The 13,127-nt window shown below is 58.5% G+C and overlaps 1 protein-coding gene across 1 annotated transcript; it reads right to left on the minus strand.

Annotated features, from left to right (window-relative positions):
• Positions 1 to 247: 247 nt before the first annotated feature.
• PIN1 (peptidylprolyl cis/trans isomerase, NIMA-interacting 1) lies at positions 248 to 11,942 on the minus strand. Its single transcript, XM_004781995.3, has 4 exons — positions 11,812 to 11,942; positions 9,578 to 9,790; positions 1,787 to 1,897; positions 248 to 874 (listed from the first exon to the last, which is right to left on the minus strand). Exons 1-4 carry the CDS (start codon positions 11,867 to 11,869, stop codon positions 765 to 767), a joined length of 492 nt encoding a protein of 163 aa, XP_004782052.1. The 5' UTR covers positions 11,870 to 11,942; the 3' UTR covers positions 248 to 764.
• Between the last annotated feature and the right edge of the window lie 1,185 nt (positions 11,943 to 13,127).

A 13,127-nucleotide genomic window follows, 5' to 3' on the forward strand; every position in this document is an offset into this window, starting at 1 on the left:
GTGAGGTCAGGGCACTGCCCCTGCATTCTAGAACATTCTTAAACACCCAAGTTTGAGGACCACAGACACTGGTGCCCCACTTCCCTGCTGGGACCACCCCACCTCCACCCCGGGCCCAGGATGAAGGGGGGCTTCTCAGGGATGAAATGCAGCTTGGATACTTGGGACGCTAGAGACAGTAGAAGATGGTGGCCCCTGACAGCTCCCCCCTCACTTCAGGGCAGCAACGAGACACAGGACAGCACAGTAGTGGTTCCAAGTTTAATCGAGGGTGCGTAGGGGGCTGCACTGCCCCCCAGTGAGGGCCCCGAGGTGGTGGGCAGCCTGGGCCCCACGTGGATCATTTGCTTTTTGCAGCTGAACAGAGGAATATAGCATAACCAGAAACAAGGCCGTCCTGCCCCCGTCCTGGACCTGGGTGGCGAGGAGGGACACAGGGGGCAGCTCAGCTGACGAGGCCTTCTCTCTGGGACAGGTCATCCCCACCCCTTCTGTCCGGGAGCCTCCCCACCCACCTGCCCTTCTGAAGTCAATTCCTAAAAAGGGGAGAAGAGTCTGGCAGGGACAGCCCCAGCTGGGGGCAGAGGGGGACCCCCAAGGGCGAAGCGCTCCCCTCAGCCATTTTGGGAACAATAAATACTGTGACGTCAGCAGGGAGGGGCACCCGCTGGCCAGCCGACAGCAGGGAGCAGAGTCTGTGGGCCCAGCCACCCCCGTTCCGCCCCACCCGCCCCTGCAGGCCAGGCCTAAGCCACCCAGAGCCCTCACTCCGTGCGTAGGATGATATGGATGCCGGAGTCCGTGAACACGGGGCCGCTCATCTCCCCCGTCCGCAGGGCAAAGGAGGCATCTTCGAATGGCTTCTGCATCTGACCTGGAGAAGCGGCAGGGGTGGCGCGTGGGGGTCAAGGCTCGGCCACAGGCCAAGCCTGGGTGGGGCGGGCAGATGGGGCTCCCACCTGTGCCGAGCCCCACGCTCATTTGTCATGCGGTTTATGGCCCTGTCAGTGGGCTGGCAGAGCCATTAAGGCGGCCCCAGGAAGCCCAGGGACAGCATGAGGGATGGCAGGCAGAGCGGCTGCCACCGCCGCACACTCGGGAGGCACATTTCAGTGATGAACTCGCCTCCCAAGGCCCCCGGTGGCAGCCCCTGCCGCATCATCTGTCCGCCTGTCTCCTGGGGCGGGCAGGCGGCTGACAGCCCCGTGCCAGCTCTCCCCGCCCTCCTCACCCCATCCTGGGCCCCTCCCTGATGCTCTGCAGACCCCAGGATGGAGGCGGTGGAGGAGGGAGAGGAGGAGGAGGTGGCCTGATCCGCTCCTGCTCCTCCCTTCTCACTGACCCGAGCCAGAGGCCTACACTCAGGGCCACTGAGCTAAACTCTCTCCTCCCCACTGCTGTCCCCGCTCCGGAGGGTGGCGCTGGGAGGGGCATTCCTAGGGACAGGCCCCAGGGCTCTCCGGGGACCCAGCCTTATACCCCTAAACCTGAGGAGGGACAAATGGCAGCCAGTACCTGTTTTGCTGGGTCTGTGCTGGGAACAACTGCACAGAGAGACCCTCAGACCCACTCCCCACCGCAGGAGGGAAGGACACCCGGCAGCAGGCTCTGCAGCATTCCCCCTCCCCTCACCGCCCCCCTGCCAAAGCAGGGTAAGTCCCTCTGAAGCTTGCAGGACTGTGCTGCCACCTAGTGGACCCTGAACGCCTGTGTAGCCAGGGCTGTCCCTCGCAACTAATGGGACAGAGGCTCCGCTAAAGCTAGGTAGGGCCCGCTTCTCGCGCACCTCTGCTGAAGGCACCCAGGTCTCCCCTGGCCTTGGCCGAGCTGCAGTCGCTGAACTGTGAGGCCAGAGATTCAAAGTCTTCCTCTCCTGACTTGATCTTCTGGATGTAGCCTGTGGACACACATGACATGGGGACATACAGGGAGACGTAGCATCAAAAGCAGGCAGGACGGGGTGCAGGGCTCCAAGTGGAGGACGGCTCTTCACTCGGAAGGAAGCGTGCAACCCTGCCCAACTCTGCCCATGCGCACGTGTGAACACTCGCCTCACACACGTCCACAAATGCTGCCCCCTCCAACATGCGGGTACACCTGACCCCGCGGTGGCCTCAGTGCTGGTCTCACACCCATTCCTCCAGCTCCCCCCATCACCCCTGCCGCTCCCCACCAACATAACATGAAGAGAGCATGTTCATAGCACACCCCCCAACACATATTTTGGGGGAAAAAAATCTACTTCCAGGCCCTGTTGGGGAGGAGAACAGAAGGCAGGGCAGACACTGAAGAGGGATGCTGGGACCCAGGGCCCCCACCAAGATCCCCAGAGTGGTGATGGGGAAATTTTCTAGAGGCTTCTAGGAGAAAGGCAGGAGGCTGGGGCACCAGGCCAGCTCTGCCAGGGGTGTCGGCTGAATTCTCAGCCCCTGGGCCTCAGCTGTCCAACATTACGGAAACTGGGAGGAAGGCCTAGGCTGCTTCCTGGGGTGTCCTGAAGAGACCACGAGGCAGCTTAGGTAGGACCTGTCACTCCCATGGGCCGTGGCCCCAGAAGCAGCTGACAGTTCTTCTCCCAGCTGCCCGAAAAGGCTCTGCTGGCATCACACTGGCTTCACCCTCTGTGTGGCACAAACTGCCCTGTTGGGGACCAATTCTCCCTGGGGGGCGAGGGAGGTCAGGGGTAGCACGTGGGGAGCAAAGCGCGCAGGAGGACTGTGTGTGCCTGGTGGAGAAGAGCCCCCACTCGTTCTGGAGTTCAGGCAGGAGCCCTTGGAGCCAGAACCCATCTGTTCTTCCCCTAAGTACTCTCCGTCCTGCTCCAACCAGCTGCCCAGCACACGAATACCATTCTCACTGGTCTTGTCCCTGTGCCCACCGGGGCAGCCACTGGGTGGGCTCCCAGGACACCCAGTTCCCGACCACCAGAATGGCCCCTCACCCCGAGCTGGTCCCTCATGGCTTCCCAGGCAGCTACTTTCCCGGGGACATTCCGCACACCCACCCAGCCACACTGAACGTGCGGCTCTTCCTGTTACACCCGCCGGTGGGCTTCTCAACACCTCTGTGACACTTCTGTCCACTGCTCCTGTCTGAGCACCACAGGGACACTGCTGGCTAATCCACCTGTGCTCTGAGGCCCAGACACCCAGTCAGGTCATCTGCCGGATGCTGAGCTAGTGCAAACCTTGCAAGGACCACAAATGAACAGCAAACCATGACGACAACCATGCACGACACGGCAGCGACCAGCATCCTGGTGTCTGATCTGCTTGGTTGCTTCCACGGCTGGCCCCATCACCCCCGCATTCCCCAGGTTCCCGTCACTCTTGTCCTGTCCTGACCATCCCTTTGCCTCTGAACCATTAGTCCCCTGCCAGCAGGCCACAGGGACACTCAGCACAGTGCCTGGCACGGAGACCTTGAGAGATGACACTCGCTGTGACAGTTCTCCCTTCCATGAGGGCTGCACATCTCAGTGAGAAGGTTCCCCCTGTGTCTGGGTGATGTGCCCATCCCGGGGCCCCCTTGCCTGTAGGGCTCACCCTGGTCTGGTCGACAGTGTGATCGGCTGCTTGGCCAGAAAGGCTGGCCAGCGCGACACAAGCCCCGCCCTCTGCGGGCAGCGGTGATGTCTGCCTGTCATGCGCCGCTGGGGCTGCTCGGCGGCCCCCCCCGTGCCAGCTGCACCCACCCGTGATCCACGCTGACGCAGACGTCATTAAGACACCCCCCCAACTCCGCTCCTTGGACTTCTGGCCGTCTCTCCGCCTCACCTGGGAAGCCTCGAGATTCCTCCTCCTCTCCCTTCTGTCTGGACCTCGGTTCGCGGGCTGGAGAATCCTGAGCACATAGGGTTCCTCTCGGTCCCGGTCCACTGTCCCTGTCCGCGCATGTCCAGCACCGGCGGCGCCCCGAGCCCCGCCCCCGCCCCACCAGGCCAGGCTCTAGGAGCTGGGACAGAGGGGCAGCAGGGACCCCGAGACTAGATGGCCTAGCCCAGGTACACAGATATCAGCCTAAAAATCAAATAAAAGCCAAGCTTTTGCCCGCCATGGTTCACAGCACCCAAATCTTCCTCTGACCAGCCAACTCTCAGGAAACTTTCTGCTTGGATAGGATCCTCAAGTGATTAAAAACAAAATACCTCACTCCTTTCTGATCTCTCCTTTCTAGAAGCTGATTTTCAGCAGGCTGGCCACAAGCCAAGATGCAAGGGGAGCTTCAGACCCCTGTGCGTCCCCTTGGCTCAGGATTCCCCCATCCCCTGGGGACATCTCTCCCAGCCCCGCCCTGCTCCTACCACCTTGAGGCCACTGCTTAATGGTCTCTTCCCGCAGGAAGCTCATGCGTCATCCTCTGGCCTCACCCAGGAGCCTTTCCCCAGACTGCTGTGTGAGGTGCCTCCCTGAATTTGCCCGTGCCCTGTCTGTGTGTCTGTCACCCGCCTCGCGCTGGGATGGCAGGGCCGGCTGGCCTCGGTCATGGCTGTGTTCCCAGCACCCAGCTCCGTGCACAGAACAGGTGCTCGCGAATGCTGAAGGAATCCATCAATAAATGAGACATGAGACAGAAACAGGGCACGGGGAAGGAGGGGGAGGGATCCACCCCTCCGCTCTTTAGGCAGGAACGCTGAAACCTCGTTTTTCCTCCGTGCACCTCAGATCAGAAGGCTCAAGAGGGGGAGAAAAGGGAAGCACCTACCAGTTACTCCGCCCCCACAACACCCTGGCCTGCCTGCTCCCCTCACCAAGACAGCGCCCATCCAATGGAGCTCCGGATGAGGGAGGCAGACCCGGGGGCGGCCTCTCAAGGAGCTCCCAGTCTGAAGCAGGGAACTCTCACCTGCTTCAGGGAGCTCAGGAGACCCTGAAACTGGCTGAATGACAAAAGGGCACCTGTGGTCAGATCACAGGCTGGCCTGCTCAGTGTGTCTCTGAGGCTGAGAAAGGCAAACTCCAGGCCACCGATGCTGCATTCGGAGCTCAGGTCTACCCCTCCTGAGCTCCATGACCCTGGTGGCTGACTGCCTCTCGGAGGCTTATTTGCCTGGCCTGTAAAATGGGCTAATGATAGCAGCTCCCACCTTGGAAGGCTCCCAGGAGGGGTTGTTCCTGCTGGCACAAGAGCAAGCTCCTGAGAGTTACCAGCTGTCCGTCCCTACGTTACGGACTGAACTGTGTCCCCCCAAATTCATACTTAGAAGCCTCAATCCCCAATGTGCCTGTTTTTGGAGTGGGGCCTTCACACAAGTGATCAGGGTTAAATGAAGTCATAATGGAGGCCCCTGATCCCACAGGATTAGTGTCCTTACAAGAAGAGATCCTAGAGAGCTCCGTGGCTCATTCCCCATGTGCACACACCAAGGAAAGCCCAGACGAGCACACAGTGAGAAGGCAGCGGTCCACAAGCCAGAAAGAGCGTCTTCACCAGAACCTTCATCTCAGACTTCCAGCCCCAGAACTGTGGCAAATAGACACCCAGCCCATGGTATTCTGTACAGAACCCTGAGTGAATGCACCACAGTTATTTAGGGGAAAGTGAGTAAACAAAGGGGGTGGTCTCTGACTCTTTTTTTTTTTTTTTTTTTTTTTAAAGGAAGGGAGGCACAGAGGGAGAGGGAGAGAGAATCCTAAGCAGGCTCCATGCCCCAGGGCAGAGCCCAATGTGGGGCTCGATCTCACAACCCTGAGATCATGACCTGAACTGAAATCAAGAGTTGGGTGCTTAACCAACTGGGTCACCCAAGCACCCCTAAAAAGATTTAGAGACAAACTAGGGAAGGGGCCTAGACAGAGAAAAAGGTGATGGGATTAATCTGCTGTCCTAGAACACCCAAGATCCAGGGGGAGGGGCCCACAGAGACCAGAGACCCAGCCTGAAGCCAGCAGTCTGGAAGGGACTCCCAGACCTTGGGTGGGGACACTAGGCCAAAAGTGCTCACTGGCCCTCAGACCCTGGGTATGGGTATGTCTGAGGGATTGCTGCCTCCCTGGGACCCTCAAGTCCTGGGCATGGCTGTGTGCTGAGGAGCTGCTCCTTGCCCTGGGGCCTCCCTGGGACCCTCAGGCCCTGAGCACATGCGGGTGGAGGGACGGGGAACAGGTGGAGAGGGCTTCTCCACAGCCTGGCCTCCTTAGGCAAGGACACTGGCAATGACAGGCAGCTGGTCCTCAGATCCCTGACAGGGCCTGGCCACAGCCCAGCAGCTGCAGAGGAAAAGGAACCTCAGCAGAAAACGCAGACGCGCTGGCTCTTACCGCAGGCAGCCTGTCCCCTCGGGGCAATGGGGAGAACTGGACCTAACTGGGTACTGATGAGATTCGAGCCCCAAGCCTGATCTTTTGATTGCCCAGAAAAAGCCCAGGACAGAGGGAACATCCTCTTTCATGGAAGAGAACATCGAGCCTGGACGCCCCCACCTTGCCGACCGAGCACACGAGCGTCTGGTTATGAGGCACACTGTGGCCTGGGCTGTCTCACTGAGCCACCTAATGACCCCTGAGGGGGCCCACCCCAGCCCCACCTCAAGACACCGAGTAAAAAGGCCAAGGTCACCAGATGGTCTATATGTGGAGCCCATCAGGCTGCCCAGAGCTCTTTCAGCAGATGCACTGTCCTGACCTTGGCCACCAACCACACATGCCTGAATGCCTGGGGTCCCCATGTAGACACCAAGAGCCTGGCACGGAGCCCACTGCTCCGCTGGCCGGCCCCTCATCTCACGGCCATCCTGCCCCTGTGATGATGCAGCCAAGGAAGGCTCTGAGACACTTGCCCAGGGCCACATGGCTGGCACAGGCTCCGTCTGTGTGTGACTGCAGGAGTCTCACGAGTTCTGACCTCACCCTGCCCCGCCCAGCTAACCCGCTACCCAGTCCTGATTCTGCCTCCGGACCTCTACGGCATCTGCTCCCCTCACCCCTCCGTGGCCCCTTGGGCAGCACTGCCTGTACCTGCACGTCCTCTCACAGCTCTCCCCAGGCCATCTGCACAGCCCCTGTGTCCAGCCGCTGCTAACATGCCCGAGTCTGCACTGACCTAGGTTAGGCCCTGGCACCTGATGCTCCCGGGAGCACCTCCCCGATCCTCAATCTCCAAGACCTAAGCTGACCTCGGCACTTGCCACAGCGTCAGCCCAGCAAGAGCACACCCCGTCCATCCTGAAGACGGGGAGGCACTCTCACCAGCCCCTCCCAGGCGGTCCCCGTGGCCTGACCGCCATGCTCAGATCTCCCCTTGCCTTCCTGCCTCAGCCTCCGGCCATCTCTTGCCAAGACTGTCCCAAAGGTCTCCATCTCTGGCCTGGCTGCTCTGCTGAATCTAGACTCTTTCCCAGTCGCCCCCCAACGGCTCTTCCTTGGACCCCTCAGACTTAATGAGTCCCTCCCCAGACTCGCCTCTTCCCAAGTCCCCTCCAGCAGCGACGGCACCTCTTACCACTCAGTCTCCAAGTGTCTCTTGCCTTTTGCCCATTCTTGTGGGTCCCAAAGCCTCAGAACAGGGACCACTTGAGCTGGGAAGACCCAAGTCACCGTGTGATTCTCTGGGCTTTCCCCACTCACTTCCTCCTCTTCCCCTGGGACAGCCAGAACCCCCTCATTGCTCACTGACAGACCCTCCCGGCCTGGGCTCTGGGCCTTCCAGTGTCCCTGGCCCTTCACACTCCAGCCACACAGCTCTTTCCTGAGAGCAAAGTGCCTTCGCCTCACTCAGGGGTCCCCTTAACCTTGCTGGGACGTGCCCTTGAAGGCTCTCATCCCATCGCAGTCCCCCTACACGGCCTTCCTGAGTCCTGGCTATGGCCTTGCCCCATGCCTTTACTTGTGCCACTTTCTCTGCTAGGAATCCTCGCTTCCTGCTGGTTCCTGAAACAAGGCTGTGAGCACTGGTGGCAGGCCAGGCTGTGTGTAGAGCGGTGGGACTATGGAGGGAAGAGAGCCAGTCCCTGTCCTCACGGAGTTCATGAGGTGAGCTCTTTAATCTGCCTTCCGGATCAGTATGTGAACTCTGTTCCTCTTTATAACGGCGAGGTGTGAGGCTCGCAGGGGCCAGACATTGTACGGGGGCGGGGGGTGGTGCTGTGGGTGGGTGTAAGTAATATCCTGGAGGCCAAATCCTGGACCAAGCGATAACTGGACCAGTAGAACAACAGTCAATACCGACCGAGTGTGCCCTTTGCCAGGCCTGTGCTCCTAGCAACAATCATCATGACCGCTAGCAATTCGAGAACTTTTACTAGACACCAGAACTGTTATTCACGCTTTACTGCCCTGGGTCAGAGTCTTCACAACTACCCTATGGGGTGTAGGTCCTACTATCAAAACACAACTTCTGGGGCACCTGGGTGGCTCAATGGGTTAAGCCTCTACCTTCAGCTTGGGTCATGATCTCAGGGTCCTGGGATCGAGCCCTGCATCAGGCTCTCTGCTCAGCAGGGAGCCTGCTTCCTCCTCTCTCTCTGCCTGCCTCTCTGCCTACTTGTGATCATTGTCTGTCAAATAAATAAAATCTCTTAAAAAAAAAAAAAAAAAAAAGCAGCCCAGGAGAGGTCTGGGGGTCTGTGGTGGCAGAGCCTGAATGGGGACACCACAATGAGATCCAGACCAGCCTTGTCCCACAGAACTTCCTGTAAGGGTGGAAGTGTTTTAGATCTGCGTGAAGATGACAGCTGCTCGCCCCATGTGGCTACTGAGCACTGCAAGTACAGCAGTGTGAGAAACCCATCTCTAACAGGCCTTAGTTTTAATTAATTTAAATGGAAACAGCCCCATGTAGGTAGTGGTGGCCATGCTAGGCGGCTCTATAACAGGGTTCTGTAACTGACGGCCATAATGAACTAAATGCTGCTGTTTTCATAAAGTTTTACTGACACACCTGCTTGTGTACATATTATCTCAGGCTGCTATCAATTATAAAGCAGACCTGTACAGCATACGGCCTACAAAATCTAACTTATTTATCGTCTGACCTTCTTAAAGAAAAGGTTTGTGTACTCACCAGTGCTCTAGACTCTGGAGGAAACACAGAGCAGAGACAGGAACAGCTTCCTTTGTCAGGGCAGAAGTAATTCACTGACTCTGCTAGCAAGTTCTACGTTGCTAATTTTCCAACCTCGCTCCCGACCCACCCTATGTGTTCCAGAAACCGCTGGATGACATTGCCATCAACAACAGCTCCCACTGACTGAGGGCTACTGGGACCAAACACTCTCACCTGGGCCTCAGGGGCAGGTATGTGAAAATGCCCATTTTACAGAGGTGAAAACTGAGTCTTAAGGAGCTTACCCAAGGTCCCCCAATGTCCTGGAGCTTACAGGGTATAGCTACCACCTGAACCCAGGTCTGCCAGCCCCCAAGGCTGGGTCCTTCCTGTCTAACCTGGCTTGCCCTCAGATGCCAGACAGAAAAAAAAAAAAAAGGACAGGGAGCTGTGTGGCCCAGGCTCATGTCATGTTTAGGCACTTCTGTGTCAGTCAATGCGGACGGCTGAGCTGGCTGTGGGGTGCAGGGTCTGGTGTGATTTCTACGCTCCCCCCACCCACAACTTCCCCCAACCTGTTTCCAGCCCTGCTCACCATTAATCAGCTCCAGGGCCTCCTCCTTGGTCCTGGTGATCTTCTCCTGCCGCCAGGACGAGGGCCGCCGTGACTGGCTGTGCTTGACAAGCAGGTGTGAGCAGCGGACCCTGGTGGGCTCCCCCTGTCCATTTTTGCTGCCACTGCTGCTGTTGCCACTCGGCCGCTCCCACTGGCTGGCGTTAGTGATGTGATTGAAGTAGTACACCCGGCCTGGAGAAGGGGGGAGACAGGGATTCAGCGGGGACCTGCTCAGAGGACACCACCCCGAGGCCAAGATAAGGTGCTGGCCAGTGGCATGCCTTCGTTCAACAAATCCAGTGTCCACCACGTGCCACAGGCCCTTAGGGAGCTAACATTCTCAGTGTCGGGACAGACAGGCAGCCGACAAGCAAATAAGACAATGTAATAATTCCGTTACTGGTGATTTCAAGGAGGAAAACATCCCAGAGGGACAGGAGAGAGAAAGCTGGGTGGGGGGTCAGGCAGGGAGTGGTGTGGAGCACCCCCCCCCCAGCGGCCGGGCTGCCTGTTCAAATCTGGCTCTGACACCTCGGTCACTCACTGTGTGAGCTACCCTCTCTGGGCCTGGATTTTGTCACCCGTAGAATGCAGATCACAACAGTCCCTGCCTGCAGGGTCGGTCTAAGGATGGAGGAAGCTCACAGCTCTCCCCACACTTAACGGTAGTGGCTAGGACCCTGTAGGAGTCTAACAGCTACTACGACAGAAAGGAGGCCTCACTTTCCGTATCTTTGGTAATGCTTCCTGAGGGCACACTCTGCTCCAGGCACGCGTGGTTGGAGGCAGGAATTACTCCCAGGTTGTCAAACACAAAAGCTCCGTTCTTAACCCACACCCAGGGCCCTGCACTCCTAGGGGCTGGAGGTTACCCAGGGCCTGAGGAGCAGGAAGGAGGGAAGGCTGCAAGCGAGAAGACTGAAGTAGGACCCAGGAGAGCCCAGGCATCGTTCCAGGGGCTGAGATTTTGCCTGGGTTGCATGGATGACTCGCACCCAGCACTGTGAAGAGCTGACTGTCACTGCTGAGGAAAATCACTACGGTGGAATCAAGCAGAAATGGCAGGAGGGGCCCAGAACCGGGCACGAGATTCGTGCTGCAGATTGTGGCCACAGAGCAGAGCTGGAGCACGCTGGGGGAGAGCTGAGCAAGGGGCTGACCTTAAAATCTTAGCAATGGCCTCTGCCTCCCAGAACCCTGGTTTTGTCATCTGAAAAGTGGGGGTGAAGTGACAGAATTAAGGACATAACTTCCTAGCGTTAATGTGGAGAACAGTGATGTTATCCGGGAAGTGCTCACCAGAGGGCCTTGCACTCAATTAACAGAAATTGCTGTGACTGTGATTTTTATGGGTTACGGAGGCGGTGCGGTAAGATGCTGGGCCCTCCTCACTCGTCTGCGGTGACAAAGGGCAGGGGGCTCTGCAGCCACACTTCTAATCCAGCCCCCGCCCTGGAATGAATGACCTTGGGTGAGTTCTTTAAGTTTTCCGACTTCAGTCTCCCCACCTGCAAAATGGGGGTAATAACGACCTACCTCCCAGAGTCGTGGTCATTCAGAGAGAACACACTTAAAACACACTTGGCGCATTGCTGGGCGGTGAGATGAACGTGCCCTATTACTGATATATTATTATGGAGGATAAGCCTTAAATCGGGATTCCAGCACAGGGTCCATCCTCAGGCAGACCACGGGGCCAGATGCGGCCAACTCAGCGCGAGATGGGGTGGGGATGGCAGGCGCGTTAGCAAGAGTAGGCTGTGGGCCCGAGGCCGGGTAACACCCTGGGGGCCACGCCCTGAGCATGGGGTTGGGGTGTCTTTCCCCGGGGGTGCCCCCCGGACCCAGCGGAGTGCAGAGACGTTCCCCGGGGACGTCAGGTGCATCAGGCCAAAAGGTGTCAGCCGGATCCGCAGGGCCAGAGCCATCACCCGGGGGACTGCAGCGGGATCACCGGCCCTTCACCGCCCCCCTACCGCCCCCGGCAGCGCGCTGGGTCTCTCCGGCCCCGCCCCTTGCCTCAGTTTCCTCCGGCATCCCCGCTCCTGAGATTCGCAGCCCCCACGGGACGGGCCCGGGCCGTTACCCTGGGAAGACGCGGAGGAGCCAAGACCCCACGGGAATCGGGCGGCGGCGCCGCGCCCGAGGGGCGAGCTCGAGCCCTGCTTCCGCGGGCCCGCGCGGCCCCGCCCCAGCCCCGACCCCCGCGGCACCTGAGCTGCGGCTCATGCGCTTCTCCCAGCCGGGCGGCAGCTTCTCCTCGTCCGCCATCTTCCCTCCTGCCGCAGCGCCTGCTCCGCCTCCACCGCACCGCCTATGCCGCCCGCGCCCGCCCACCGCCGCCGCTGATTGGCTCGGTATGCCTCGCGCCCGGGCCTGGCGACGATGCTCATTGGGCACCCAAACAGTCCGGAGAGGCTTTCAGGCTTTCTATTGGGTAACAGAGAGACTGGGCGGATCCTCCCCGCAGTTTACCTGGGGCTCGCCCCCGTACCGCCTCACCCGGATCCCGCCTCCTTCCTCACTCGGCCCCTAACTGGTAGGGAAGGGGCTGGAGCCCGTCCTTCTCGACATCCTTTGGCGAGCTTCAGAGAAGTCCGGACCCCTCCTTTGCGTCCTTCGCCGCAGGCCCCATCCGATTGGCTACTGCGGCAGTAATTCCCGCCTTCTTAAACCGTTCCGAGCGGCCCGCACCCCCGTGCGGAAGTGTCTGGGTGGTTTGGAGGTGACGGCAGCCCACGAGGTAACTTGAAAGAGGCGGTGCTGCCTTAGTTGTTGCCGTAGCAACGTGGTTGCCTTGGTGATGAGCAGCTAAGAACCCAGAAGCCTAAATTTGGCTCCTCCATCCTCCCTCTTCCCACCTGTTTCCTCCAGATGTCCAAAGCTATACCCCCACCTTTTTTTTTTTTTTTCTTCTTTTGCAAGACTAACCCTTTCCCTATGCCACTGACCCAAACATCTTCTACTTCTTTTGGAACCTACTTTACCTAACTTATTCCCTCTCAGTCTGGCTCCTGCCTCCGTCCTGGGTGACTGGTGGGTGTTGGCATGGCCACTTAGCTGGGGACACAGGAGTACGCGCCGACAGGAGGATGATGAGCTGTTTGAATCGATTTATGATTGAGTGTGCGGCACCTGTGGGACACTGAGAAGGTGCCTGGGGACAGGCTGGAGATAGATAGGAGAGGCAAAAACACCAATAGGGAAGAGTTCAATGATAATTCATCTATAACTAGACCCCATGTGACCGACCATTAAAAAGAATGAGGCGCAGTCATATGAAACACAGGGAAACACATCAACAAGAAATCTGAGACATGATGTAGTAGGTTAAGAGCATTCAGGAGCCAGATTGCTGGATTCAAAGCCTGGCCCTCCATTTGCTATGACCTTGAACAATTACTCTGTGCTTCAGCTTCTCCCTCTGCAAATGAGGATAAGAATATATATCTTGGCGCCTGGGTGGCCTAGTGGGCTAAGCCTCTGCCTTCTGCTCAGGTCATGCATGATCTTAGGGTCCTCGGATCGG

This window comes from Mustela putorius, unplaced genomic scaffold (assembly GCF_011764305.1).
Source record: "Mustela putorius furo isolate JIRA1106 unplaced genomic scaffold, ASM1176430v1.1 tig00000095_pilon_pilon_pilon, whole genome shotgun sequence".
NCBI lineage: Eukaryota > Metazoa > Chordata > Mammalia > Carnivora > Mustelidae > Mustela > Mustela putorius.

Bases quoted from the DNA above. Each gene is read 5' to 3' on its own strand.
- PIN1 (XM_004781995.3), bottom strand. From the start codon at position 11,869: ATGGCGGACGAGGAGAAGCTGCCGCCCGGCTGGGAGAAGCGCATGAGC. The intron at 1,898-9,577 runs GTGAGCAGGGCT...GTGTGTCCACAG, and splicing joins GGCCCTGGAGCTGATTAATG to GCTACATCCAGAAGATCAAG. The intron at 875-1,786 runs GTGCGCGAGAAG...CCGCTTCTCCAG, and splicing joins CCTGGGTGCCTTCAGCAGAG to GTCAGATGCAGAAGCCATTC.